Source organism: Tremella mesenterica (assembly GCF_000271645.1).
Source record: "Tremella mesenterica DSM 1558 unplaced genomic scaffold TREMEscaffold_4, whole genome shotgun sequence".
Taxonomy (NCBI): Eukaryota; Fungi; Basidiomycota; class Tremellomycetes; order Tremellales; family Tremellaceae; genus Tremella; species Tremella mesenterica.
Genome location: NW_006711228.1, coordinates 184,289 through 211,787, shown reverse-complemented (window position 1 = coordinate 211,787; position 27,499 = coordinate 184,289). Strand labels below are relative to the sequence as shown.

At 45.0% G+C, this 27,499-nt stretch overlaps 10 protein-coding genes across 10 annotated transcripts in view; 3 read left to right on the top strand and 7 right to left on the bottom strand.

Moving 5' to 3' along the window:
- TREMEDRAFT_61533 (uncharacterized protein) overlaps positions 1 to 1,505 on the top strand; it is a gene marked incomplete at both ends in the record, with an annotated part of 2,473 nt that extends 968 nt beyond the window's left edge. The window contains 2 exons of the mRNA XM_007004018.1: positions 174 to 1,459; positions 1,500 to 1,505. Of these exons, the coding sequence (XP_007004080.1) occupies positions 174 to 1,459; positions 1,500 to 1,505 (1,292 nt within the window). The remainder of the gene's footprint in view (positions 1 to 173; positions 1,460 to 1,499) is intronic.
- Positions 1,506 to 1,668: 163 nt separating this feature from the next.
- Positions 1,669 to 4,455, bottom strand: TREMEDRAFT_61532 (uncharacterized protein; the record flags this gene model as incomplete). Its single annotated transcript, XM_007004017.1, has 6 exons — positions 1,669 to 2,439; positions 2,622 to 2,831; positions 2,917 to 3,155; positions 3,231 to 3,450; positions 3,629 to 3,759; positions 3,834 to 4,455. 6 exons carry the CDS (start codon positions 4,453 to 4,455, stop codon positions 1,669 to 1,671), a joined length of 2,193 nt encoding a protein of 730 aa, XP_007004079.1.
- Positions 4,456 to 4,721: 266 nt separating this feature from the next.
- TREMEDRAFT_29541 (uncharacterized protein) lies at positions 4,722 to 6,514 on the top strand (the record flags this gene model as incomplete). Its single annotated transcript, XM_007003771.1, has 9 exons — positions 4,722 to 4,745; positions 4,789 to 4,827; positions 4,912 to 4,953; positions 5,002 to 5,031; positions 5,167 to 5,291; positions 5,480 to 5,559; positions 5,606 to 5,807; positions 5,902 to 6,046; positions 6,203 to 6,514. The coding sequence occupies 9 exons, from the start codon at positions 4,722 to 4,724 to the stop codon at positions 6,512 to 6,514; spliced, it is 999 nt and encodes a 332-aa protein (XP_007003833.1).
- A 172-nt stretch (positions 6,515 to 6,686) lies between these two features.
- Positions 6,687 to 8,175, bottom strand: TREMEDRAFT_61530 (uncharacterized protein; the record flags this gene model as incomplete). Its single annotated transcript, XM_007004016.1, has 2 exons — positions 6,687 to 7,741; positions 8,004 to 8,175. 2 exons carry the CDS (start codon positions 8,173 to 8,175, stop codon positions 6,687 to 6,689), a joined length of 1,227 nt encoding a protein of 408 aa, XP_007004078.1.
- A 540-nt stretch (positions 8,176 to 8,715) lies between these two features.
- TREMEDRAFT_61529 (uncharacterized protein) lies at positions 8,716 to 9,792 on the bottom strand (the record flags this gene model as incomplete). The annotated part of the gene is made up of 2 exons (XM_007004015.1): positions 8,716 to 9,575; positions 9,663 to 9,792. The coding sequence occupies 2 exons, from the start codon at positions 9,790 to 9,792 to the stop codon at positions 8,716 to 8,718; spliced, it is 990 nt and encodes a 329-aa protein (XP_007004077.1).
- A 5,801-nt stretch (positions 9,793 to 15,593) lies between these two features.
- On the bottom strand, positions 15,594 to 16,226 carry TREMEDRAFT_61527 (uncharacterized protein; the record flags this gene model as incomplete). The annotated part of the gene is made up of 2 exons (XM_007004014.1): positions 15,594 to 15,851; positions 15,939 to 16,226. The coding sequence occupies 2 exons, from the start codon at positions 16,224 to 16,226 to the stop codon at positions 15,594 to 15,596; spliced, it is 546 nt and encodes a 181-aa protein (XP_007004076.1).
- A 2,296-nt stretch (positions 16,227 to 18,522) lies between these two features.
- On the top strand, positions 18,523 to 18,983 carry TREMEDRAFT_61526 (uncharacterized protein; the record flags this gene model as incomplete). The annotated part of the gene is made up of 2 exons (XM_007004013.1): positions 18,523 to 18,705; positions 18,852 to 18,983. The coding sequence occupies 2 exons, from the start codon at positions 18,523 to 18,525 to the stop codon at positions 18,981 to 18,983; spliced, it is 315 nt and encodes a 104-aa protein (XP_007004075.1).
- Positions 18,984 to 19,949: 966 nt separating this feature from the next.
- TREMEDRAFT_61525 (uncharacterized protein) lies at positions 19,950 to 22,289 on the bottom strand (the record flags this gene model as incomplete). The annotated part of the gene is made up of 6 exons (XM_007004012.1): positions 19,950 to 20,123; positions 20,157 to 20,977; positions 21,076 to 21,152; positions 21,606 to 21,716; positions 21,810 to 22,006; positions 22,263 to 22,289. 6 exons carry the CDS (start codon positions 22,287 to 22,289, stop codon positions 19,950 to 19,952), a joined length of 1,407 nt encoding a protein of 468 aa, XP_007004074.1.
- A 2,086-nt stretch (positions 22,290 to 24,375) lies between these two features.
- Positions 24,376 to 25,566, bottom strand: TREMEDRAFT_61524 (uncharacterized protein; the record flags this gene model as incomplete). The annotated part of the gene is made up of 3 exons (XM_007004011.1): positions 24,376 to 24,924; positions 24,994 to 25,349; positions 25,434 to 25,566. The coding sequence occupies 3 exons, from the start codon at positions 25,564 to 25,566 to the stop codon at positions 24,376 to 24,378; spliced, it is 1,038 nt and encodes a 345-aa protein (XP_007004073.1).
- A 506-nt stretch (positions 25,567 to 26,072) lies between these two features.
- TREMEDRAFT_61523 (uncharacterized protein) lies at positions 26,073 to 27,297 on the bottom strand (the record flags this gene model as incomplete). The annotated part of the gene is made up of 2 exons (XM_007004010.1): positions 26,073 to 26,896; positions 27,165 to 27,297. The coding sequence occupies 2 exons, from the start codon at positions 27,295 to 27,297 to the stop codon at positions 26,073 to 26,075; spliced, it is 957 nt and encodes a 318-aa protein (XP_007004072.1).
- Positions 27,298 to 27,499: the final 202 nt, after the last annotated feature.

The window sequence follows — 27,499 nt, the reverse complement described above, 5'->3', positions numbered from 1 at the left end:
CATCATCCAGCGTATGTGCTCTCCACCTGGGATGAACCATTTGTCCATTCGTTGTTCATCCGACCACACGTCATCGGTTCCCAAAGTCCGAGTGGAGAGAAAGCCCCAGCATCAATCATGTGTCATTCTCCTTTCATAATCTTTTTGGAATAATGTACTTTACTGACCATCAGTCATCTCCCATTCTCCTCTCTTAAAACTTCTTCCTTCTTCTTTATCTTCCCTTTCCCATCTATCAAAACTGACGTTTTCTCATTGTCCACTTCTTACCCCTTCCTCTATACCTGATCTCTCTTCACTACCTCTTCTTCGAGATGTGAAAATGCATTCTCTCCCTCTCCTAACCTCTCTCCCTCTTCATCTATCAACATGGGGTACTGGTGATTTTACCCAAATCGGAAAAGTAGGAAAAGGAGGAGGTTTAGAAGTTCTTGATATAGGAAATTGTTCCCTCTCACTATTCTCCGTACTCACCTTCTTCCCCTCCGACACCTCCGTCTCTGACTCGAATGAGAAAAGTAATTCAAGATGGGGAAACTTACGTAGTTTAACACTTCGTGGGAACCCTTTAACAGAAGAAGATCCATCGTATGTTGATAAATTGTCAAGTGCCAATATGCCGAATCTACAAATAATCGATAACAAACGGATCAGAGAGAGGAAACGTATTGGGGAGATACAAGAATCGAAAGAAGATAGAAAGATGAGAGAAAAACGGGAAAGGTGGATGAAACCAAGTGGGGAGAATTTACGTGGAGGAAAGATGAGGAAATGGGGTGTGGGTCTTAGAGAAGATGATCAGCAGAAGGAGAGAATATTGGATGAAGATGGTTCGATCCGGGGAGATATGGGATTCGAAGATAAGAGAACAAAGTCATCGAAGTCCGACAGAAGTACGAACATAGGGGAAAGAGGTAGAAAAGATGGACGAGGTAAGGAAGGAAATGAGACAAAGTCGATTGAATCCCAGGTGAACGAGCGGAAGAAAAAACGTTTACTGGAAAAAGAACATAATGACCAAAATCCAACATCAACGAAACGTCTTAAAGTTGATCCTTCCGATAAAGTTCTCTCACTCTCTGAACAAACATGGGTCGATCAACCGATAAAACCCTCACTTGTCAAAAATAAGAAATTTCAGTCAGAGACTAATTCAACAAAACCCAAATCCTCCCAATCAGACCAATCGATTAAACCCTCCTCAAACCCCAAACAAAACCATTCAGAGGAATTACGACAATCTTCATTATTGAAGAATAATCAAATAGATACAGATAGTGTCGATCCTTCTACTGTCAAACCTTCTCAACCTCATGGAGACCGTTCAGCAATTGTGGAAATCATTGAAAATCATCTTCCCTCTTCTCACGCTAAAGGCAAGAATACCACGGGCGTATCAAAGTCTGTTAAAGGAAAGAAACATGGTGTGGAAGATAAAGTTGATTCGGTCAATGGTGGGGTGGATTTGAAAGCGATTTTGGAACAAAATGATGGGTTAGGAATAGGTTTAGGGGGATGGTAAATAATTTATATCTCAACCATTTTGGTAAAAGCTCATCATCTATAATGATTCCAATGAGATAAGATATTTCAATGCATATGTTTACACTGGAGATACATTCATGATGCGAGGTGATTGAGAATATTTACAATTGGTATGAGGGTAGATTAATCATCAGAATCATCACCATCACTATCACTATCATCATCTTCTTCCTCTTCCACAGCTAAACGTCTTCTACCTACACCACCTTCTACTTGAAAAGAACCTAATACATTTGGTGGTTTTGGTTGTTGTTCTTGATTTCCTATTTCTTCACTTATACCCATCCCATCTGAATCACCAAAATCTCCTCCGATAGGATCTACGAAAGTATTAAGGATTTGATCTGATTCTCCACCCTCACCAGCACCATCGACACCCACACCCGCACCCACACCCACACCCACACCCATGTCCACGTCCATATCCATATCCACAGGTCTTGCAAGTTCTTCCTCTAACATAGCAGCCATCTCATCATCATCCATATCCCTTTCCCCCTCATAATCCTCTTCCTCAATCACATTTTGTACTTGTAAAACCCCTCCCTCCACACCACCTTCATCAACTCCATTCGTCACGATAGGATCTTTGACTGGTCCATGTTGAACGACTTTGGGCTGATCAGGAATTGGAACAATTGTATCAAGTTGAACAACTTCTTCTTCACCTTCCGCATCTGCATCTCCGAACAAATCTTCGTCTTCTCCTTCTTCCACTTGAACAGGTTGGGTTTGTATATTTTGGAGAACGGGTGAAATGGGAGAAGGAGATGGAATTTTAGGTGATTGTTCAGGACGTTTCATAGCGTCTAATTCTGCTTGTAGGACTCGACGTGCTTCGGCTTTACGTACGACGTCAATTAATAAACCAGCTAGAGTTTCTTCAAAACGTTTCTGAAGGTTTAGCTTGCGATTTTCAAATAAATATTTTCAAGACAGATCAAAGTCTGATAGAGAGACACGTAGCCATCAACTGGGGTGGGGGATACTGTAAAGAATGACGTGGGTGAAATGAGCATCATGAGCTGATATACAATGAGAAGGAAGGGAGGATAGGAGGAAGAAGAGACACCCACCTGCATTATAGGATTACCACCTGTAAACCCAGCTCGTTTTCTTTCAATAGTAGCTTCGATATTCTTGATTTCACTCGTGAATTGTCTAATCTTTGCTTTCTTTTCCGCTGTTTCTTCGTCATCTTCATCTTCAGTCCCACCCGCAGCTTCTTCATCTTCATCCTCGTCTTCCCCTTCTGAACCGGAAGCCCCAGCGTCAGAACCTTCGTTCTAAACAGTCAGCCATATCACGAGGTAATTATCATACCGGGATAATATGTACTGTCCAAAGGGGTATTCAATCGACATGACTCACCATCTCTTCTCTCAACATATTAGCTAATTCCCGATCCAAACCATCTTCCTCATACTCCCCTTCACCCTCAGTACCATCTTCCCATTCTCCCATGGATTGAGCCACCGAACCTGGATCCTCGTACATTTCTGATTCTCCCATTTCTGATCCACCTTCCGGATGAACCCACCCGACGTTACTGTCATAGTCTATATAATACTGATCAGGAGCTTCAGGATCGGGTAAGGCTTCGATGAGATCTATCAGTCAGGATATAGTCAATCTCACTCGTTCTTACACGACCTGCGAGAAGTGAGACAGAGAAGATGACTAACCAAAAGTCGACTCGTCAGCTTCTTTATCCCTCTTCAACAATTCTTCCACTTGTTCCTCAACCACTTCAATCGTCCGTCTGGAAATACGTTTTCGAAATCTTCGTTTTCTTACGTGACGGAGAGGAGGGGTGATGCCATGTGGCCAGATGAAATCGTCGATCTTGAGCGGGGCGGAGGTGATGGTGGATTCATCTTTGACTGGATGAGTGACCACTAGCATCTCAAAAGTCAGATGATTTTCATTTCGTTGTTCGCTGCGCCGCCCGTTCCAGATCACCGACCGTTTGGAGAGGTGCAGGTAGGTTTACAGCGACAACGGGCGTTTCACCTAAGAAGGAAAGAGTAAAATGTGAGAGTAGGACGACACGCAACGCTGGGGTAGGTTTGTAAGAGCTTACTTGGGAGATATCTGCTACTTTGAACAAATGCCTGTTGTCATGTGTCTTTTGCGACTCGATGATGGAAGGCAGATCGACCAGCTTGCTTGCGTAGGTGACGCCGTTGAACTTGAATGTTGCTCGTCGCGAGTCTACCAGTAAGTGATTGATCTTCTATGCCCGTGGCTCTACCCTGCTAGCAGGGAGGAGAAGACGTAAATCTCACCTAAAAACTTGAACTCCACTCCCTCCATCCCCTTTCCTTTCCCCTTGACGATCTCCCTCAATCCATTGGGACCTTCAGCTACCTCTTTCGGAACCCTTAAAATCCATTGTTCCTCAAAACAAAGTGGTTCATTAGGATCATCATCCAATTCCCTGTCATACTCCCCCAAGAAGCTCGTCTTCCTAGTCGATGGATCACTCCCAGAAGCTTTGAATGAGAGTTTGAGCTTGGATACACCGGCATTCCCACCGCCTCCACTGACAGGTGTAGGTCTAGAGGATATCCTCGTTGACTGTCTGGCAGAAGCTGAACGCGGTCCTGAGAGTTGTCCTCGACCACGACCTCCTCCTCTGTTTTTAGGACGTGTTCTCGGGGCCCTTGTCGGTAGAAGGGGTTCATGTGGGGGAAAAGAGCTGAAAGGAGGAGGTGGAGAGGTAAGATCTACTTGATTGGTCTGGGCCTGACTCTGAGATTTGAACGCTGGGAAGGGCTTGGGGAGAGGGAAGTGTCGATAAGGGGTTGAAGCGGGTGGATAGGGAGGTACGGGAGAATGAGGAGCTAGGTGGGGAGGGGGAGGAGGTTGTGACGGCCCGGCGGTGGAAGCATGATAGTATGGGTCCATATCGTAGGTGATGCAGTGCCAATATAACCCTCGATGGCCAGAAAAGTGGTATAGAAGAGGAAGTAAGAAGTATATAGATGCAGAGGGATAGCGCGGGGAGGACGCTAGGAAGGAGCTTATCAATCTACCGCGGCGTGTAATTGCCACGTCATTGATTGGCCACCCAACTCTTCACTCACCTCTTTCCCCCTTGTTTTATACACGCCTACTTTTAACATAGAGCATAGTATCCTGATCACTCTCCTCATATATCGCTCCGGGACATAATGCCTGCAAAGCATGATATCAACGTGAGCTGCTTTTTCGAGGCGGGAAGTCCAGCTGACCCTTCAGAAAGTCGGCGTGGAGAGTTCAGACTTCCCCATCCTGTACGTCCTATTCCGCTTGTGCGTGCGATCGCAGCTGACTCGCAGGTGCGAAACATGTCAGTCATAGAGTCGGTATGGTAATAATGAGCTGACAGGTACAGGTTTGGGGGAGAACCCTTATCTGCGGATGGTACGTCATTCTCAGTACATTTCTGATTACTACGATCTGACACCGCAGAGTAAACAAGAGTTTGGCTCAGAATGCAAGGTGAGTACCGTGCCTTCTGCCTCAACATCTCTTTTCTCTTCTCATCTTCTTCTTATCCAACTGTCAGGTCTGTCTCGAATCTCCAAGCGACTTTGCATCGTCAGAGGCAGAGGGAAGATACACGCTGACAGGTAGATTTGTAATCGCCCTTTCACAGTCTTCCGGTGGAACCCAGGTGCGGGAGCCAGGTATAAAAAGACGGAAGTTTGTACGACTTGTGCAAAGATAAAGGGAGTATGTCAGACATGTCTATTAGATCTGTACGTTGTTCTTCTCTCTGATTGCTTTCTCCCTGATCACTCTCTCCCTGATCACTTGACCCATTGTACATCTTGCGCCTTTTCTGTCGAGCAATTATGTTGGTCCCAGTAGAGGCGAGGGCACTCTTATTCGATTGCTAGACTTCGAAGGAATCAGATACCGTAAAAGGCCTCGCTAACTATCACAGTGAATTCGGTCTCCCAGTTCAAGTCCGTGACGCTGCTCTGGGAAGAAAGAACGGTGCACCCTCGACTGATATCAATAAACGTTAGTTGTCCATGTTCTGCAGGTCAATTCTGAGCTGACCACTCAGAATATTACATCCAAGGTCTGGAATCACAAATGGAACGATCAGGTGATGGAACGACTTTTGACGCTGAAGTGGCAAACCGAGCGGGAAAAGAGATGCTCAAGAATATTGCCAGGTCGGATCCTTACTATAAACGGAATAGACCGCATATTTGTTCTTTCTTTGTCAAAGGGGACTGTAAGAGAGGTGCAGATTGTCCGTTCAGGTGGGTACTGTTGGCCATGATGTCTTTCCCCCCTCCCTTCTCCCCACAGGATGGTGTTCGACGATCGCGTCCAAACCGGGGGCTTGCTGACAAGCAGACATGAGATACCAGAGGAGAACGGTTTGCAAAATCAGAAACTCGCGGATCGGTACTATGGTCGAAACGATCCGGTGGCCAAGAAGATTTTGACTCAACATGCTGAATCCAAAGGTCTCATGGCACCGGAGGATAAGTCTGTGGTGAGTGTGTTTTTCTTTCCCATCCCACGCCATCTGATCCCGAAATGCTACAAATCCTACATGAGCATCATGCTAAACCGGGCTGTCCCTTCCTCATACCTTTCTCCGCGTCTTGGATATGGTCGCACCAGGTATAGTCCATTGTACTCACTTCAGACTACCCTGATCTTCCTCGGTCTACCCAAATGTACCGACAGCCACGTCCGTTCCGCGCTTATGTTCACCTGCCCCTTCCTCAAACCCATCGACATCAAGACCATCTCCGTCGTCGAAGCGTCACACTGCGCATTTATCGTCTTTGTCACTCGAGCGACCGCTGAACGCGTGGCCGAAGCGCTGTCAGCGCAAGGAGGGATGGAGGTGCAGGGGAAGAGAGCGAAAGTGGTCTGGGGTCGACCAAGACCGCCGAAACACAAGGGCAAGCAGGTCGAGGGGGAGACGAGTAGCTCGGCAGCTGTAGAGGCGTGACTTTGCATTAGATGTAATAAGTACGTGCATCTCGTTCGTTCTTACAGACAGCTCTGTACTAAGGATTTCTGACTTTCCGCTGGCAATCTGTAATTGTGGATTGAGTCCCTTGACATAGTCAAACATATGTACAAAATATGGAATTCAGCAAGCAGAGCAAGACGATTGACCATCATTCTTCTACCTTATCCTTGGCATCAAGTCTCCATCCCGTCGTGATCCCCTCACAAATCTCCTCTGTCAATCGACGAAGACTCAACACGTCATATCCGTCAAACGGCCGAGTGACGGAATTGCGAGTCAAATCCGCAACTCCCCAAGTAGATAACTCGATCCTAGCCATGGCCGCACGAACGACTTTCACCTGAGTATCCCGGCCCACAAATCCCAGCTTTGGCAATTGAGGTTCCTGCTTTCTGCTCCATTCTAACAACAAGGATCGTCTCTTCTCCAAAGTAACATCTGACTGATGAGCCTTTGATCGAAAACGATGTGCAGACAGGGCATACTTGATGATGTCTCTCGGTCTATACCCGTCGATTTTACCTTCGATTGTTTTCATTGCGGTGCAAACAGCTTCAGTGTCCATATGATTCCTGCCAAGTCTTTGATGACTGAGTATTTCAATATCTTTGTTGAGGACTTCAGACGGTTCTGTATGAATAGCGGTTGTTGTGTTTGTGATTGTCATATAAGCTTTTCCCAAAAGAGCCAGGAAACTCTTGTTGGCAATGACCAAATCCAAATCACTATCTTCCGAGTCAGTGTTTGTTTCAGAGTCAGAGCCAGACTTTGAGTCGAACGGATTAGATGATTGATCATGATCCACTTTTTCTGACTTTGGCCGTGTATAGATACCATAAGCATGCCTAACCGTCGGATTGAGAATGTTTGATGTAGACCCACGGGAGATTTCTTGATCAAGATTGGATAATGGGATTCCAGATAATGCCAAATTTCCCAAATTCTGTGACAATTCACGAATGAACATTTCACCTACCCCACAACCGGTTTCGTCGTCCACAGCACTACAGTCTTTCTCACCGTGAGCATCATAGGAGAAGACCTTATCGGCAGCACCAGAAGCGTATTTGTCTAAAGTGGCAATCAAGTTTGATTTAGCAGATTGAAATATTTTTGCCAGTTCTGTTTCAGGGGGAGAGTTGGTGGGAAAGAGAGTTTCATCTTCCAAGAAGGCTTTGGCTTGGGAGAGGTAATTGTGAAACTCTGTATAAGATCAGTTTTTGTCATGATGAAAATGATTGCGGATCATTCAAGTCTCACAAGGGAGATGAAGTAGACTCTGTCATTGACCAGGATGATTCGTGAGTGCTGGAGAAAGAGCTTGAAGGAAAAAGTGAAGATTACAATCATGTTTGTATTACAATCAGGTTTGTATTACAATCATGTATGTATTCCATTCTTGATCTCTTGTTAAAAAAAAAAGAAAGAGTAGAGAGTGTATACAGGTAAGTAGATCAAGACTCACTCTCACGCTTCCCATCCAGGTCAACAGTCTGACCTTGGGATAACAGCCAGTGAGTCACTTCTGATGGACTCAGACTTTGGGCTGTGGTCATGCTCTGAATGTCCGACATGGTGGGATGGTTGTTATCTTCAAGATACTCATTATAATTGATGAGAGTATCACGGATGACCATGGCAGATATTTTTCACGTGTGAGTTGACTGTGAAGCCACTGTATTTGGATTAGTGTGTTATATGTAAGACTTGAGTACTGAAGAATCAGTTGTTGGGAAAAGAAATCGATTAGTCAATTGTTGGAGGTGATAATGAGAAAAGTGAGGAATGAAAGACAAAGATCAGATCAGGTGGGGGATGTGTTGATATATGTCAAATGATGAAACAAAGTAGTGAAGGTACTCCATACAATATGACATGAAGATGACATATGATGTCAAAATGACAAAATGTCAAATGTCAAACCGGATAACACCTTTCATTCTGTAATTCGGGACATGAGATCAAAGGTGTAAGACTGAAAGACCTGACACTGCTTGGTTGGAAATTCATCCAGAAAGGAAGAAGAGCACATCATCAGGGGGTGGGGATTGTGACTGATGAAACCGCATGACTCACATACAAAGGTATGGGGTATCACCAAATATTATGCAATAGTGTGCAAAAGAAATCCACACCTGTGACATACACAACGACATTACCAACGACCAAGATTTTTGTCAAGAATGCGCAAGTGCTAGATTGTTCAAGAGATCTTTCCCCTTTCTCCTTATGCTCAATACCTCTGGTATCCCATCCGTATTCTTGATCATATCCTCAGTGGAGAACCCTGCTGTCCAAATGGAGAGTTCCAACCTACTTGTAGCTACTTGAACAGCTCTCAGTTGTTTTCCCAAAACATCAATTCCCATAGCATCCAATGTTGGACATGACCCTTGAAATTGATTCACACCCAATGTTCCACTCTTAACCATGACTCCGTTATGAGCCGCGAATAATATCTCTCGTGGTGAATGACCATTTATATCACCTTCTAAGTAAGTGGTAAGTTTGTTAAGAGATTCCGTACACATATGTTCCTTCGACAAAGTAGTGGGATTGATGATATCTTGTTTGCTTGATAGGACATTTTCAGGAGTGATATGTAATGATCTAGAAGCCATCTTGAGTGTATGATAGGTGTCTGAAAAAGATTTGAAAAGTTGTAACCCATTCTTGTATCTATCAGCATATGACATCCTAGATTGATTGGCATTGACGGCTTCGGGTTGATATTGCATACTTCCCGATAATGGCGAGATGGCTAATAACATGCTCCCAAGTTTCGTAGTTAAGTCATTGATAACATATTCGATTTTTCCACATCCTGTCATTGGATCCAAAACATCACAAGATGTGTGAGACTCAGGTGTGAAGATAGTATCAACTTCTCCATGGATGTACGATCGTACACTTTGGATCAAGTTTTGACGAGCCGTTTGATACATTCCAGTCAAAACGGGTTTTGATCCAACGGAAAAAAACATGAGTCGATCATCTTCGAGTTTGCTCAATGCGTTGGATAAGTATCTCTTGAACACTGAGGTATCAATGTCAATCTTCGTTTCAGGGTAGAATATGAGGAGGAGAAGAGAATCATTGATGATTAAGAATCAAGGTCACTTACTTCCATTTATTGCTTCATGGTACTCATCTGGAAGATGAGACAAGATGTATTCATCAAGGTCTTCTTGGTTTGTGGTCCGTGCTGTCAGAGAGGAAAGAGCTAAAGAAACTTGAGAGTTGTTACGTGGCATCTTGTTGGAGATTTTCTTTACAGTGTATATAGTCTTTGAAACTCTGAACGGTTGAGTTAATCAGGGATATTAGTAGTATGAGTCACGTAATGCGAGTCGGATCAGTCGGTTGTATGACTTAGCAGTATGTATATGGAGTTATGATGAGTGAACTCAAACTAACCTTTGAAATTTCACTTACAATCACAGAATGATGAGAGAGAAAGAGATAAAGACTGAAGCGAGGTATTTAAGTATTTCAGACTTGAGGGTATCATCTAAGAAGACATCAATGAGATAGTGGAAGCGGACGGATAAGACGGATAAGCGAGATAGAATGTGGTTAGGAAGACCTGTTTGAAATGAAACAATGCGATGATGTTCGATGCCTTTGAGAGGTGTGACATGTGAGAGAGACGGGCGAGAGGTGTGTAACCGATAAGTACTGAGATCAGAATCGACTTCTTTAAGCGGAGTTGATTTGAGCCTTCTGGACGTTTTATCACAGGCTCGCTACCTCGTCATACGGAATATCGATCTCGCTAGTGAGAGCCGGACTCGCTATAAGTACGCAACTGATTGCGACAGGAGACAAGCTGATCTGATCAAGAGGCAGAATACGTGACGGGGAAGATAGAAAAGTTGATTATGAACTCCCTTCCGTTGCCCTGTATGCTGCTCGTGAGAGGAGAGTCCTTATCATGATGGAGCTTGCAGTGGAAGTAATGCATAGTCTCAGTGACTTTAGGTGCGAAGGAGTTGAGTCATAGTGTCAGAGTTCTGCTCTGATGCCTTTGAACCTTTAGTTAGTTAATCTTCAGTTATGATGCCGGGTATGGCATGAGACCCAAGACTGCAGTTGGATGTAAGGCAAACATATGATTTACGACGTGATGCTTGCTTTCTCGTGCAGTCCACAGCGTATCACACGCAGCAGGCCAAGAATAGTGTGCATGCTGTCTTTGCTAGTTAGAAAATGATAGGTACGCCGAGGATTGCGGTGTTTTCCTACGCAGGACGGCTCAACCTGGTAGAAAGCCTGATTTGTCTATATAAACCCTACTCAGGACTTTGTAGTCTTCTTTAGTTCTTGATCAAAAGTCATATCCATTGTCACCCTTTTGGAGTCCAATCCAATCCAGTCCAGTCCAGTTCCCTCTAGTCTTGTAAGACAAGCCACAGACATTCCTTGGGTCACAGTCCCATTCCTTGTTGGACTCAGTCTTTCTAACTTAAGTTGATTCCTTGTCACTCCTAGTCCTCGTCCCCTCGTCCTTTATCCTCTGTCCCAGGGGGGGCAGTATCCTTGACACCAAAGATCTCTGTGAACCGAGCAAACAAAGTTAGTGATAGGGGTATTGTGAGTTCATCAGCAAGCCTTGCAGCAGTTTAGAGATACTCAATATTGATGATCAATCGTTCAACGAGTTCACAAAGATAATGGAACTGAATATCAATTTGTATTGCTCGAGAGTGACCAGTTGGATTTTGAGCGATAGCAATCAATGCTTGATTACCTCCATAAAGTTTGATTGCTTTCTTGGGAGCGAATGCAAGTTCTGACAAGAGCGAACAAAGTGACCCTGCAACCTCAGTCGTGACATCAGGTTATAACCGGCTCGCGATCATACAGCTGATTGCAATATTGTGCCTTTTAGCGCAGTGGCATAAGATGTCACATGCATGACCAGTGTATGGCCTGGTGCTGGTTAGCCAGGTCGTAACACAAAGCCACATTGCTTCTTGAGCGGCTTGAGCGAGTCCCACATATTCAGCATCTCCTGTGGCAAGAGCAACAGAAGGCTGAAGCTTGGATTGCCAACTGATGGTTCCACCCCAAAGTCTGAAGACATAACCACTTGTACAACGGCGTCGCTCGATATCACTCGTGGCAAAATCTGCATCACTGAATCCGTTATGCTCGCTCCCACCGTCCGCATATTGTATACCAATCATTCAGGTGTGTTTGAGATATTGTAAGACAGAGAGCACTGCTTCCCAATGAGTGATAGAGGGGTCATTTGAGAATCGACCGAGCAAACCAACCACATATGCCATTGAAACTTTGCAATAGGAGCAAATGTCTCATCATAATCAATGTTAGGTTGTTGAGTAGAACCTCGAGCAACTAGTCAAGCCTTGAACCAATCAATGTCACCATTGGCAACTCTCTTGATCCTAAGAACCCATTTGCAAGTTACAATCCTGCCTTGAGCGGCCGAGCGAGGTACCAGGTGGTAGACACCTACCTTTTCAAGGGACTTCATCTTGTCCAGAGCAGCTGTTTTCCACTGTGTTGAGTCATTCGATCAAATTGCTTCATCTCAAGAACAAGGCTCATTGAACGAGATGTGAGCGGCAAAGGCAGCATGCGAGTAGGGTGAGAGGGGATTTGGCCATTGAGGGAGTCAAGCGTCTGAAGGGGAAAAATCATCAAGCATTCTCTGTGGTGAGATAGATTCATCAAAAACGACATCGCCTTTTGAGTGAGTGGATCCCAGAGTCTGTACGCCTTTTGAGGAAGAGCATACCCAAGGAGACAGCATAAAGTTGCACAAGGTTGAAGTTTACTAGCTCAAGCGCTTTTCCGAACGAGCGCCCAAGCCGCAAATCCAAAACAACTCTGAGTGTTGGATAATTCAGGCTTGATATGCGCGAACATCTAGAGGGGGTCTGTCACGAAACATGTCGTAACATTCCTGACAACTACCATCACCAACCCTCCTTTCACCATCACCGGACCACCATCCATCACCACCCCAAACCACTGAGACCGACTACAACGAAGTTTCGAGAACCTAGGGATTATTAGTCACAACAACACCGTCAAATGGAGAACTACGGCGAATTTAGGAGAAGGAACCAAGAGGGAGCAGAGTAGGGGAAGTTAGGCGAAGTTAGTCGAAGTTAGTCGAAGTGAGCGGGGAGGATATCGGGGATATGGGGAGGTACGACGAAGTTGAGCCAAGAGGACTGAGCGTGGGGTTGTGCAGGAGTTGAAGGATGTTCTATGAGAAAAGAGTGGAAGTATAGATAGTTTACAGATCGCTGAACTTCTTCAGCGATCCTTGATTCTTGTCAGTAGCGAGTGATACATTCAGTAGCTACACCTTCGAGTTAAGGAGAGCTACCACCCAGCAGTTCTACGTACTACCGCGAAGTTAGCCGCAGTTCCCCGACGATCATCTTATTGTTTTGCCACTCGACGTCCCACAACGATCTAGTTTGCTGAGGTTTGTCGACCGTCGGTCAGCTGAGAAGAAGAAACAACATTTGTGACAGGGTCTTATTTTTGATTGAGCGATGGTGATCGATTCTTGAGATACACAACAGTTGCCATGATCTCTGCCCATAGTGTGACACGAAGTTTCTCTGGGTGGAGGAGTGCAATTGTTTGTTCAACAATAGTTCAATTCACTTGCTCTGCTACTCCATTCTGCTGAGAAGTGTAGGCAGCTGTGGTTTGGTGCTCTACTCTGAGCAATGCAAGATAGCTTTCAAACTCCTTGCTTGTGAATTCTCCTCCATTGTACAAATGAAGACATTTGAGTTTCCGCTCACTAACACGTTCTACTCAAGCAAGCCACTCATTGAATCGACCGAATGCATCTGACTTTTGGGCGAGAAAGAACTACCAGGTATATCTCGAATGATCATCCACCAGTACCATCATATACTGTGCTCCTCCATCCGAGCGAACTCCCATTGGTCCCCAGAGGTCGGTGTGAACGAGGTCTAGGATGGCTTCAGCTTGTGATTCACTTGGAGGGAAAAGCGGGTACCCGGGTACACAATCTTTCCCATGATTCAACCTTCACAGACATGTTTAAGGTGTGTGAAGCGAGCAAGTGAGGTTCTGTTGCTCATTTGACCAAAGAGTGATTTCATGGCACTGGCAGATAAATGACCGAGGCCTGGATGCCACATGTCCCAGGTCGTTTGAGTATTGCTGGCTTTGATGTTATTGGTTGCCAGTGCAAGAGTAGTGGGATGAACGAGGTGGGTAAGATCCGAGCCATGTCCTTCAGATTGGTCGTTCAATCAGCCCATTCTCCAGCTTCCACCACATACACCTTGTTCATTTTATGTGCTCAAAGTACCCCGAGCTCACCTTTCATGACAGAGCACTTCCTGCCACCAAACACCACTGTTGCTCCAAGCAAGTGGAGCTGAGATACTGAGATGAGGTTGAATCCCAGGTACTAAAGGACTCGATTAAGTGATACAGTCAGGTGTAAAAAGTCATGTCCGCGTGAAGGGTGATTTTCATCCGTGCGCCAATGACACTTCTGCTTCTCAACCTCATATCTCCTCATGGTTCCATCTAGAGGTCTCACTTTGGAGCAGGATGTACCTGAGATCACTATGATGATACATACTATGCATGAACTGCCGATGTCCACTCTTCAGCTCTTCACCGGGCAATACTTCCTCCTCCCTTCTTCCCTCCTTCCAGTCAACTTACCCTACTTGTATTGATCTCTGCCTGTATCTCTCTTCCTGATTGACGACCACACACCCACTACCTACCAGTAGTATAATATGATGTTGAGAGAGTTTCTCTTTGTAAAACACACTGGTTCAGTCAGTCTTTGACATCATAAAGATGGGTGAAAGAGAACAGAGGTAAACTTGCTTGAATAACCACAATTGGGGGAAAAGACATACTTACAGACTGACAAGCTACCCAAAAGAGCTACTAGACAAGTCTCAAGGTCTGATAAGATACTGGAAAGGCCTTTGAACAAGGTTTGTGCAGATGAGATTGAAGAAACAGGTTAAGGCATGGGATGTGTGAGCAAAATTTAGAAGTCCAAATGGGAAGAGTTGTATTTCATGTGTGGTGAATCATCTGGAATGACTTTGATGCCTTCAAAAGCCATTTCAGTTCATTACATAGATCCTAGACTCAGCTTGTGCACAATTTGATGGGTTCTTGATATGATGAAATGGTGTAGAATACAGCTCATTAGCGAGTAGCTAAGGAAGGCAATGTGGACCAAGGGAGAAGATGGAAATTCATATTGCATGAGACCATCTCTTACCGCATGCATGTGAAACTCAGTATTTTGGCTGAGAGCATTATCATGCATATGCTTGTCAAGTTTCAGGTCAAGAGCTATCCTGATGCATGAGATATGGTGATCTAGAGGGGAAACAAGTCAGACGGAATGTGAGGTGAAAATGTCCACACGGACATGACTTTTTACACCCGACTGTACTTTGTGAGCGGGAGGGTTTGTAAGATTGACCGAGCCGCATGAGCTTGGTGCAAGGCGTTCTCTCACCAGCAGTTGTGATCCAAGCAATTGACTCAATTGATTTGAGATCCTTCAACCAATTGATGTCCCCACTCATGTGTCCACCTGCCCCCGAGTCCAGAATACATTTGCTTGAACGAGCAGCAAGTGAGATCGAGTTGCTGTCAGTGGTGAGGAGGAGATGTTTGATATCATTGCATTCAAACAAGGTGATAGTTTGTGAGGCAATGGCAGCTGTCTCTGTTACTGTTTACAGGAGCAGCAACCTTGTTCAGTCAACCCTTTTCTTTCTTCCCCTTCCATTTCTTGGTTTTGCCTCGCTCGTTCAAGGATGCAGGATCTGGGCAGTCTACCACCCAATGATCCACCGATCCACATCGTGCACAGGGATGTTCCTTATTTGGTCCCTTCCCTGCCTTCTTCAATCCAGCATAGAATACCATGAGGGAGTCTTTGCTCGAGCGAGCAGCTGAGGTTTGGCGCATAGAAAGTAAAGAAACTTGAGCTGCTAGAGCGTTGTCATTCGTTCAGTTCCGCTGACCTGCGTTCACTCGAAGGATTTCAATCTGATGTTTCCACAGAAGGGGTCTCATCTTCCTTCCAAATGCCATTGATGAACAAACTGAAGCAATCAGGAAGACCATTGAGCAGAACATTGACACCGAGTTGATCGAGATCGTACGACAGAACCTTGAAATCATCATATCGAGCGAGCACTTTGTTCACCCATTCTTCAACAGCCTCATCCTCTGAACACCTGTTATCCACAAACTTCTTCCCCAGAGTGAACGAGTATTGAGCACCATTAGTTCCATAGGTCTTCTTGAGTGAATCATAGATTGTTCGAGCTCAATAAGCAGGGGAGTTGGTGGTGGAAACCGGTCAATCAGTTGAAGGGGAATCAACAGCAGATAGAAGGTGAAGATGAGCAGAGAGGATATCCTCAGAAGTGGAGTGGAGGATGGCGGCAGCAACTTGTTCATCTCGTTCGTTCCAGGCCTTGAGCGAAAGGGATGATCCAGTGGAGGATGTTGTTGTGGTAGCAGTTGGCGCAATGGTGGTGGGGAGAACGAACGAGCGAGTTCGGGTCATGAAGAGAACAACTGTCAACCTCTGATGCCATACCAGGTAATTTTCTTTCCCAGTGAGCTTGGGCACAGTGTCAAACGATTTGGAGAGATCATTGGACGACATGATGGGGTGATGCTGCTGATAAAAAGCGAGATGAGGACAGGACGGGACGAGTTCGATCTAGTTGATGTCAGCTGAGTTCTCTAGGTATGTGGTGGTCAACCGTTTGAACAAGCAAGAAGGGAATGACGTTCAAGTGAAGCAACTGTTGGTATAACACCTAAGGCGTGTCACACTGTCATGAATCCAGAGTGGCTCTGCCACACTGCCACAGTCAAAACATGAAAGACGCATGATGTGGATTTTGCTATCACTCAGGCACCACCTCCACATGCCTCCACCTTCCCAAAGTAGTAATTGCAGTGCATGCTTAATCAGCATTGCAAATCACCACATGCCTCCACATGCCTCCACCTTCCTGAAGTAGTAATTGTAGTGCATGCTTAATCAGCATTGCAAATCACCATAGCAGTATTGCCAATCCCCAATCAAGGATTGCAAATAAGGACTCAAGGATTGCCAATAGGACTTAGGGATTGCAAATACTAGTTTATCAGTTTAGTCAGATTGCAAATTATAGTTTAGCAGTTTAGTCATTTTGAAGGGTATAAAAGGAGCCTATCTCCCCCCTCTTTCTTCAGCAATGTATCTTCATCTTGAAGTTGAACTTCATTTTTGAAAGTCACCTAGTTGGTTCTAACCCAACACCTCAGTACCCTCAGTACCTAAGGCAGTCATCAAGCTCTACGAGCCAGAGACTAAAACCCTTCAGTACCCAAGGCAGTACTTTGCAACCGCAGTCTACCCGCAGGCGTGACACACACTCCCACTCTGTTATGACCAGGTCATAATACTTCAATATGAAGTTATGTGACTCCACATTGTACATTGTGCAAGTCATGTGACTCCACACACCACATTGTGGATAGTGCAGGTCATGTGACTCCACACACCACATTGTGGATTGTGCAGGTCATGTGACTCCACACACCTCATTGTGGATTGTGCAAGTCATGTGACTCCACACACTTCATTGTGGATTGTGGGAATCCATGTGAAACGTGGGACTCTGAAAGGTATATGAAGGCGGCGGAATGGGTATCTACTTTCACGACAAAAACTGACTCAAAACACCTCACTTTTCCTGATTACCTCTCCACTCTCCCCAAAGTTATCTTTGACCATAGACAGTGCAAGATCATCCTACGGGTGTGTCACGACCCTGTCCCTGTCAGACCTCGAAGTATCAGAGACAGGTGGACTACAACTGTTTAGTTAGCTTGAACAGCAACGGTCAGTAAGTTAGTATGCTGTTCGTAAACTTGTGATGTGGTCGGACGACTAAGTGACTTGCAAAGGATCCGAGCAAGTCGAGATGATGACAAAGGGATAAAATGCGATGAGGACAGTGGCAAGTTAATGATAAGCAGTGTTGAAGTACTGCTTGCTTGAGCTGTCGAGTGGTCGAGTTAGAAGGTATGTTAAGATGAGGTTTTCAGTGAGTGGCAAATAACATATTGATCCTTGGAGAAGAAAAGCAACTTCAAAGTAGATACGGGGTTTATATAGTCTACCTAGAGCTATCAGAGTGAGCAAGGCTCAGTGAGCTATTCCATAGCTCACATCCCATTTACTAATGACACTATTGAGCCTTCCCCGAGCCATAGACTAGCTCATATGATCTAACAGAAACCCTGGTAGAACATTGGTAGAGCTTACTGAACTATCATAGAGAGCTCTGTATTTGGCTCATGGATCATATGGTGCTTCTAGTCAGCTGCATGAGCTCCGGTAGAGCTATATGAGCCAAAGCATGGGTTATGACACGCTTCATCCTGACCGGGTCATAACAGGGTGGCACTCTGTCATAACCCTCGAATCTCTGTAAATACCACGTGTATATCATCCACTCAAGTCCAGTCAACTTTACTCATCTCGTCTCAACTCATTCCATCATACGACATGTGGATCACCATTCAACGTTAATCACCTCCCATCACTGAGTCAACCTGACTCAACATTGTATACATCAATCACGTCATCTGTCATCATCTATCGTCATCTGTCGTCATCCCAAGCTCCGGCCGTCATGTACCAGGTTCCGTGTCCTCGGTTCCGCTCAGATCGGACGAACTAATAAGCGAGGGTACCTCAGGAGCAATATTAGCCCTATGGCCGATCAGCATTTATTTCTGTATATGAACCCGACCCAATCAACAATCAACAGAATCATCAATGATCAATAATTAGCCATCAATTCCTTAATTACTAATTAGTGCCTTAATTAGCCATCAGTTACGGGTACCTCAATCAGTGATCAATCACGGGTACCTTAATTAGCAATCACGCCACTGACGTCATGGAAGAGTACGTACGTCCGTCAACGGTAGTACGACTCCCTCGGTTACCAAATGACTGGTTTGCCGATCAATCACAGGATCAATCACAGGATCAATCACAGGATCAATCACCGGGTCAATCACCGGGTCAATCACCGGGTCAATCACCGGGTCAATCACCGGGTCAATCACAGGATCAACCGGTCAACCGGTCGTCAGGACAGCCTTGTGAAAACACGTGTTTAAATAGGGAAAACACGCTACTGATCAATACACACCCACTACTGATTGAGAAGTGTACGCCACTGATGAAGAGTACACACTAGTGATGAGGAGTACTCACTATCAGTCAGAGGTTTCATCTGTTTCAGCAGTGCGGACGACTCAACTGAAAGAACCAGAAGGAAAACCACTTTACGTAGCATATTTAGCCTATATTCGAACCTCTCGAACCTCTACCAAACCCGCAGGACTGAACTAGGTATTTTTGGGTCAAAGTCTGCATAATGTGGGCGCTTAAGAAACACCCTCTGAACCCCCTGAAAGATCAGAGCTCAACCAAGAGTTTCACTTCCCACGGATCCTTTGTTCGTCTCTCTTTTCATGACTTTTCAACCTTTAATGATGAGATCTCTTGTAGGGGACCTCAAGGGGCTTCCAGGATGATACAGAGCCTTCTGTAAAGTTGTTTGAAATGCTGTTTTTGATACAGGGTTTCCTCAGGGTTTCCCCCCTGGAAGTAGGAGAGGAGAGGAAAGAGTTCTGGGCTCAGTTTTGAGGTTTTTGTCTATAAATAGTGGTTCTAGCTCTCTGTTTCTTTCTCTGTCTCTCTGATCAATTGTCATCTTTGATTCTAGCTCTCTACTCTAACTTACTGTTGCCTTTAAGACTGTTTGAGACACACCATTGCGGCTTCATCATCATCAGTCGTATATTCGTGACACACTCCATCTATCATCAAGTCTGACTTTGGGCCTTCGCTCCAAAGTCTCACCTTCCTTTGTATATATTTCCAACTACTAGACACTTATATGCTTGATCTATATTTATTACCTTCTTCCTACTCAATACATCTTCTGTCGACCTTTGAACCAGCACTACGGTCTACGCCCGCCAGTCCTAGACCAAGCTTGCTGTAAACTTCTGCTGTCCACCCTGTCTCCGCATCCCATCAACTATTTGCAGGGGACAGGTCTCAACACACTCACACAAAAGGCTAGTCTTCCTGACTTCCCAATATATCCTCCAGCAATGACAGGACAAGCGAGGTGGCCGGTCGGTCGAGCTGGTTGAATGAACAATGTGATGGGTGTGCTTAGTAGATGATGCGAGCTGAATTCGCTTAGTCGGTTAAAGCACGGGTCTCATAATCTGTTGAAATTCAACGATATAGTAATGCATGAAGACATGAACGAGCAAACAGGAGAAAAGTTCAAACACGTGTAGCTTATCTGATCCCTCCAACAACAGACGGCTTCAAAGATATAAGCTTCTCACAGATATCTTTCTCCAACTCTCTGATACTAAACACACCCGAAGTGTCCCACATTGGGGTTTTCCCCATGATGGAAGTCACTCCCCAGTGGGCAAGCTGAATCCTACTTGAGGCCAATTTCACTGTCTGGACTTGAGTATCTGTTCCCTTGATACTCACTGATGTCAATGTAGGCTTGTCTCTGAAAGTATCTTCATCTGATGACCAATGGTATGAATCAAGATCTTTTGTCTTAGCTTGCTCTTTTAACTTTTCAACCTCATTACTAGCAGCAGTCAAGAGGTCTCTAGGTTTATGACCAGATATCATTCCTTCTAAGAGCAACCAGAGTTGTTCCATATCTTTGGTCTTCCACAGTCCATTGTGAGCATTCATGCCGATTGGAAGGTTGAAGGACCTGTTCAGAACGTCTTGTGGACCTGTATGTGCCATGTCCGTGGCTGAGATGAGTATCATACTTGCCTTAGTGAGGGATTTCAACATGAAATTGGCGGGATGTATCACTGATTTGATTCCATCTGTACGACTTGCTCCATGTTGACCCGTGAGACTATCAAATTGGGTCCCATCTTGTATGTCTTGTATGTCTTCCTCTTCTCTGTTGTCATTTTCGCTGTCGTCTTCTTCGGACCTGAAAGGATTGCGTAATGACTCCTGTGGGTAATGTGATGAGGCGCACACAGTAGGATTCGTAAGTGGAGTGAAAGCCAATACGAAATCTCCAACGCTTTTTGACAATTCTCCAAGTGTTCTTTCCGTATTTCCACAACCTGTACTTGCATTCAATACGTAACAGTGGGTATGAGAAGGTTTGTTGAAGGTCTTGTCTCCACGGCCAGAAATGTAATCGCTCAAAGTGTCAATCAAGTTTTGTCGGCTGTATTGGATGATCTGGGCAAGTTCAGGATTGGAACTCATTCTGGGTAACAACATGTCGTCTTGGAGTACCGTCAAGGCTTCAGAGAGCGTATTCACAAATTCTGGATGTCAGTCTACAGGGCGTCTTCAAAGGTATACAGGGGACTTTGAACAAATTCGTGTGAAGATTTGTGTACAGTAGGTGGGATTTGAGATTCACCTGTACGCTTCGCTTCGAGATGGGTATCGAGACCACTCTTAGACAACCACTGGTTAACCCGTGTTTCACGATTGGTCCTTGTGTCATCAGGACTCTGTTGGGTGTTGCAAATTTTGTCATTAGTTGTGTTCATGATATCCATCCTTGAGGAGAGGCTAAGGCTCATGCTGTAATTATGAGGAGTTCAAGTTGTGAGATGCAGATAAGTTTGATCAAGGATGAGACAACAGTGACGAAATTGTCACGATACGTGACAACCTACAAAGGGAAAGAGGAGAATTGTTATAAGGGACAGACAGCTGAAACTTGTTTCATCTTCCCATTGATTGTATCTGACGACTTGGACATCATTGTGTGTCTAGGATACAGAGGAGATATCACATGTTTCACTTTATCTCTCAGCAGTGATGTTAAGGACACGGCCGGAGACGTGCACGTCCGGAGCTGCATGGCTCAAAAACCCCCTCTTGGACACAGTCAGAGAACCATGCAGCTCCAGAGGGCTGCGGACACGGCCAGACCATTCTCACTCTTGTGATCCCCAAGCTCTCCACATACATAAATCACAGTACAGATATCCTGTGGTACCATCTTCTGCACTCTTGAGGTCATGGCCGTGGTCTGGCCCCACAACTTGAAATCTACAACATTGCTCGGTGTTCTACCACTACAACTCCAATTCATTTAAAAATCTTGGTGAAACATTTTGAAGTATCAAACATATAGAAAATTACAATTTGGCAGGTCTCATGAGATCCAGTGCCTCATGAATGCACATCACGCAGAGACAACCTGACAGGAAGTCATGGAGATTCTGAGCTCCCATCCGCACGGTTTTTAACCCTTCCCAGTAGACTAAATGGTCCGCATAAGCGAGATCGATGTCTGACAGCTGCAGAAGAAGACCATAAGTAAGATAAGCAGTGGAAGGCTAATAACCAAAATGGACGACATTGGTCAGGTATTCCTTACATTTCTTCGAGACATGTGAGAGTGCGGGACTGTATTTTCAGTACGAGGTAAGCGAGATCTGGACTACAGTAGAGTAAGTTATAGTGGCGACGGGGGAAGAGGAAAGTCGGGTCCTATAGGATAAGCTTTGTGCACAAGCGAGATCGTGGGTAAGAAGGGAATGATCTCAATGAAAATCGTAGAAATCAGTAAAGTCTTTATGTTAGGTGACGGACGGAAGCCGTGATGCTCTGAAGTGTCATGGGGGTACCTGTGATGGACCAAAGATAGGACACATGGAAGGCTCCATCTTGATTCAGCTGTGCATCTCCCAAACCAATCCTCATGCATGATTGAGTAGCTGAAGACTGAGTGTACACTGTCCAATTACAATTGGGTGTAAAAAGTCATGCAATGGCTTCTCATAGTAATTTGGCTGGGAAATCACTGCGATCAATTTTGACAGGATGTATCTCACCCATTTCACCAAATCCATTGTACAGTACATGTCTTACTAAAGTCTGCTGGCCTTTCGAGGAATAAGTCTACTGCACACCTTGTGCATGTGTATGACACTGAGACTTTTGTATGGACCTCATGGGAAGACAAGGCACTTTTCCGGAATTTAGTAGAAGATGTGCCTTTTTGGTCCAAAATCCCAAAAGAACTCTACATACTGATAGAACACAGCTGGGCGGACATTTTGGTAGGATTTGAGCACCATGCATGATAAGATGGAAGAGGTAACATCTCTGCAATCTGACACACAGATTCATGAAGCCAAATTACCAAGAAACCCGGTTGCATGACTTTTCACACCCAACTGATGTGGGACAGGCCCAAGAGGCATATGTTAGGTGACAGAAGGAAGCTGTGACGCTTCAAAACGGCGGGGTTAGCATGACTGTTGGGAAATCCATGACCCACAGAAGAATTGGTCCTGACCAAACCCATAACTCACAAACACAGTCCTCATTGCATGGCAAGGTATACTGCATGACATTCTGCGGGAAGAAGCGGCCAGGGATGCATAGTCCTCTACTTATTTGACCTCTTGATAAGGACCATGGAGCGTGATTTTCACAACATGCATGGTCAAATCTGACAGACAAATCATTCTAGTATCCTCTCACCACCTCCAACATCCTCCTCTAGAATACTGTGACTGTCTAGATCAGTGGTTGGTGGTGAGGGATGATTCTTTGGGGGGTCATGGTCGAGAAGCCATGATGCTCCAAAGTGGCACAGATCTCCCCTCAGTCATGCTAACCCCCGTGACCCTCCAACGGCTTCCGTAGGTCACGTGACACATATATTTCACCACCTGGTAAGGACCGATGGGTATATTTGTTACGTGACGGACAGAAGCCGTGACACTTGGAAGCTGCACGGATTTCTCCCCCGAACTGAAGACATGACACATGGAAGAAATTACCCTCACCACCCATGACACTTCACAGGATACTTCTTGATGCCTGATCATGAGCTAGTGACCCAAACCTATCAGACTTGACAGCTCTTCCCGGGTAGCATGAAGATCAAAGGATCTATGTGTCCTCAAAGAGTCAAGCTTCAGGAGGGTAGAAATCACTCCATGCATGTCATTTCCCTATTTCAAATGTGTGGGGTCATGAAGCTAGCTCTGAAGATATCTTTCTCCAAGTCTGAGGCCATGAGGGGTGGTGTGGATTGGTGTAGCTGAAATCTTCCACTGATCATGGCTCAAATGGTCATGCCACGTTGAAGCAGCACGCTTCAGTCTGTCATGACCTCCCCCATGCAGCTTCGAAGGTCACGATCTTCCGTCCGTCAGCTAACATATTCCTGTGTTCAACTTGTCCGCCGAACTCTATTTGATTGTCTGGTTTACTGTGTGTGAGTGGAAGGTGATAAGTATGAAGACATGTAAAATTGATGCATGCTCTTTTCCCCCTCTGTATTATCATATTATTATCAGCAAACACTACTGCATGGATTGTTTGCTTTCACACAATGAGGAAGGATTGTCTCCTAGATTACCGCTGGAGCTGATCAGAAATTCCGCGAGACGGTCGGGACACCTCCAGAGGGGCACTTTTCTCCGGCTGGGTCCAAGAGGGGTCTTTGGAACCGTGTGATTCCGGAGTGGTCTGTTTCCGGGGTCCTTAATATGATCAGCATTCTGTCTGGGACTGCATATACCATCTGAGAGAACTCAAATCTGCCCTGCAAATGTCAACTAATGAGCCTCTCATCGGGGTTGAAATGATGCAGGTCCTCTGCTGTAATCATGAAGAATGCACCATAATGCATGCACAACATCATCCATGTGACACCTGATCTGCCCATTCAGTTCACAATCTCTTGAAATCAAGGTTTAGAAGTTGGTGCTGCTGAAATGAGCCTTTCACAGGTCTCTTGTGCCAGTTCCCGGATACAAAACACATCAGAGCTGTCCCACATCGGGGTTTCCCTTATAACCGACTTGACTCCCCAGTGAGCAAGCTGAAGCCTTGTAGACGCCATCTTCACTATTTGTAACTGATTGTTGTGACTTTCAATCCTCAGTGACGTCAATGTATCCTTCCCGCAAAACTTCCCATCATCTGGATTCCATGGGAAATGTACTACTTCTTCCTGTTTGGCAAGGTCTTCTTGCCGTGCAACCTCATTGCTAGCGGCAGTCAAGATGTATGCTGGTTTATGTTTCATTATGGTACCTTCCAAGAATGTCTTGAGTTGGTCCACATCTTTGGTATTCCAGGATCCGTTGTGCAAAGTCATACCACTTGTAAGGTTGGCTGACTTAGAGAGAACATTATGTGGGGTCGTATGTATCATGTCTTTGGCTGAGAAAAGGATCAAACTTGCTTTGGTGAGGGATTGCAACATGGCGTTAACAAGATGGTTCCATCGATCCTGCTTGTTTTTCTCTAATGCAAAGTTTTCTTTGAGACCTTATGCAGTGTTGTTGCTAGTGCTGTTGACTTCGTCTTCTTCAGACTTGCAAGGATTCTCCGATGCCTGTTCAAAGGGCGAAGAAGTAGCAAAAGCTATCAGTGGAGTGATAGTCATTGCAAAATCTCCCACACTTTTCGTCAGGTCCCCAATTGTCCTTTCCTTGGCTGCACATCCGGTCTGTCCGTCCCAGATGCTACAAGCTGTATGCGAAGGTCGGTGAAAGACCTTGTCTCCACGACCGGCAATGTAATCTCTCAATGTCTCAATGAGGTTTTCCCGACTATATTTGATGATCTTGGCGTGTTCGGGGGAAGAGGTCACATCCGGACACCAGTCGTCATCTTGGACAACTGTCACAGCCTCAGAGAGTGTCTTGATGAAATCTGAGGTCAATTTAGCTTGAGCTCTCAACAAACCTGAGAACAATGAACACTCATGGGGATAGAAGTGGCATACCCAACACTCACCCGCACGTTTTGCCTTGAGATGTGAATCGAAACCATTGTTGGATAACCACACATCAACCTGTCCTTCACGGCTTGTTCTTGAGTTGCCATAGGTGTACTCAGTGCCCCCTCTTTCATCAGTGATTGTGTTCATGATATGTGTTCAGTGTGTGATTGAATTAGGGTGACAAGACCGAGGTATTTGAGTTGTGAAATCAAGTTATGTTCAAGTCAGAATGGGAAAGAGTGAAGAAACAGTGAGGGCGCATGATTAAGTAGGCAGTGATCAGAAGAGACAGATAGCTGAAACTCATCCACTGTAGCCTTCCCTTTGTTTACCCCTGAGTTTTTGGACATTCTCAGATGCTTGATACATGCTTTTTTTTCAGATTGAAGCATGTGCACTACAATCATGAACATCATGAAAGGAGATCAATGCAAACTTGTTGCAGGCAACTGCTCAAACAAAGCTCCTGCGACACTATGGATTTTGTAGGGGGGCAAGGATGACAAAGGATCTGTACAGGCATTTGTGTTGTCTGTGATATCTAACATCTCAGAAATTCAAATCACCCACCATGAACGTCATTTACTACCGGTAGTTTCCTCAACACAAAATGATTGAAGAAACCCAATGACGACCTACAAAAGCTCAGGTGATCATGATTGCTTCATTATCAGATCTTTTGTGAATTCCTGATCATTGCTAATCCCTTCACAGAGCTCTTTCTCCAATTTTCGGACACTTAGTACATCAGAGGCTGCCCATGAGTAATTGACCGCCTTGATGGTGATGTACCCAATGGCTAGAGCTGAGAGCTGCAACCTATGGGAAGCAATTTCTATAGCGGTCATTTGATCTTGTTCTCCCTTAAAACCCATACTTGTCAATATATCTTGTCCAGTCAACTCAGAAGTCTTGTTTGTCCTCTGTGTGTTGATTTGTGTCCTGGCGGCTTCCAGAATTGTCCTGGGAGTATGGCCCTTGATGGTTCCTTCCAAAATACTTCTCAGACTGTTTGCAGTGTCGTTGTCCACAATATCTATGTCAAGTCTGCTTCTATTGAGGAATTCAGCTCTACTATCAAGGATGTTGTCCTTGTTTGAATGTACCATCTGAGGTATCAAAGAAATTGTCTTATATGCCTTTGCTAGAGAGTGTGGGAGACGGTCTGAATCTGAACTGTCTTGGGGCTCATCATGCTTCGAAATGTACCTCTCATCCTGCCTTTTGTAGACCATACTCTCTCCTTTGTTACCAGATTGAGAGGAGCTGGCAGATGATTGATAGTCATTATCATCATCATCATTTTGATCTTGGTCTTTGGAAGCACACTCTTGTAAGATGCTTAATGGGTAGACTGTCAGAAAAAAGTCTCCCACAACCCTAGTCAGCTCCCCGATAGTGTGTTCTACCATACCACAACCGGTTCCAGGGTTAAGAATATCACAATCGTCGTGAGCCAGACGATCAAAACCGATATCTCCATTGCAGTCAATGTAAGTTTCAAGCATGTGGATCAGGTTTTGATGACTGTGTTGAAAAACTCGACTCAGATCGGGTTGGGACTTCACATTCAGGCAAGTCATGATTTCTTTGTCTTCTAAGCATGTCAAAGCCCGGGAGAGGGTACTGTAGAAGTCTGAGGTCAGCCTTTTCATTCATGGTGTCAATGAAAGACATTGGAGAGTATGTAATGATGTGAGAATATATGACAGGCGGTGTAGGTAGGAGGATGAGGTAGTACTCACATTCACGTTGTGCCTCAAGTTGTACATCCAAACCATTTGTGAGAAGCCACTCATTTATTTGTTCATGGGTGAGTGTAGACTTCCTCTCGGGACGTCTCTGAGTGGTGGTGACATGTGAATTGCCGGAGCGCATGATGTTTTCGGTGGGTTGTAGGATATATGTGTGCTACCTGAAGATAGATCACGAATGTCTTTGAATATTTTGAAGTTGTTACAATAGTCTTGAAGTGTTACTTGATGATATGAGGGTTGCTCTTTATTGGGGAATTTCAAGGGTGGGAGAAATACTGGGTCGTATGTACACGCACGGGCTTTTTAACCCTTCAAGATAGATC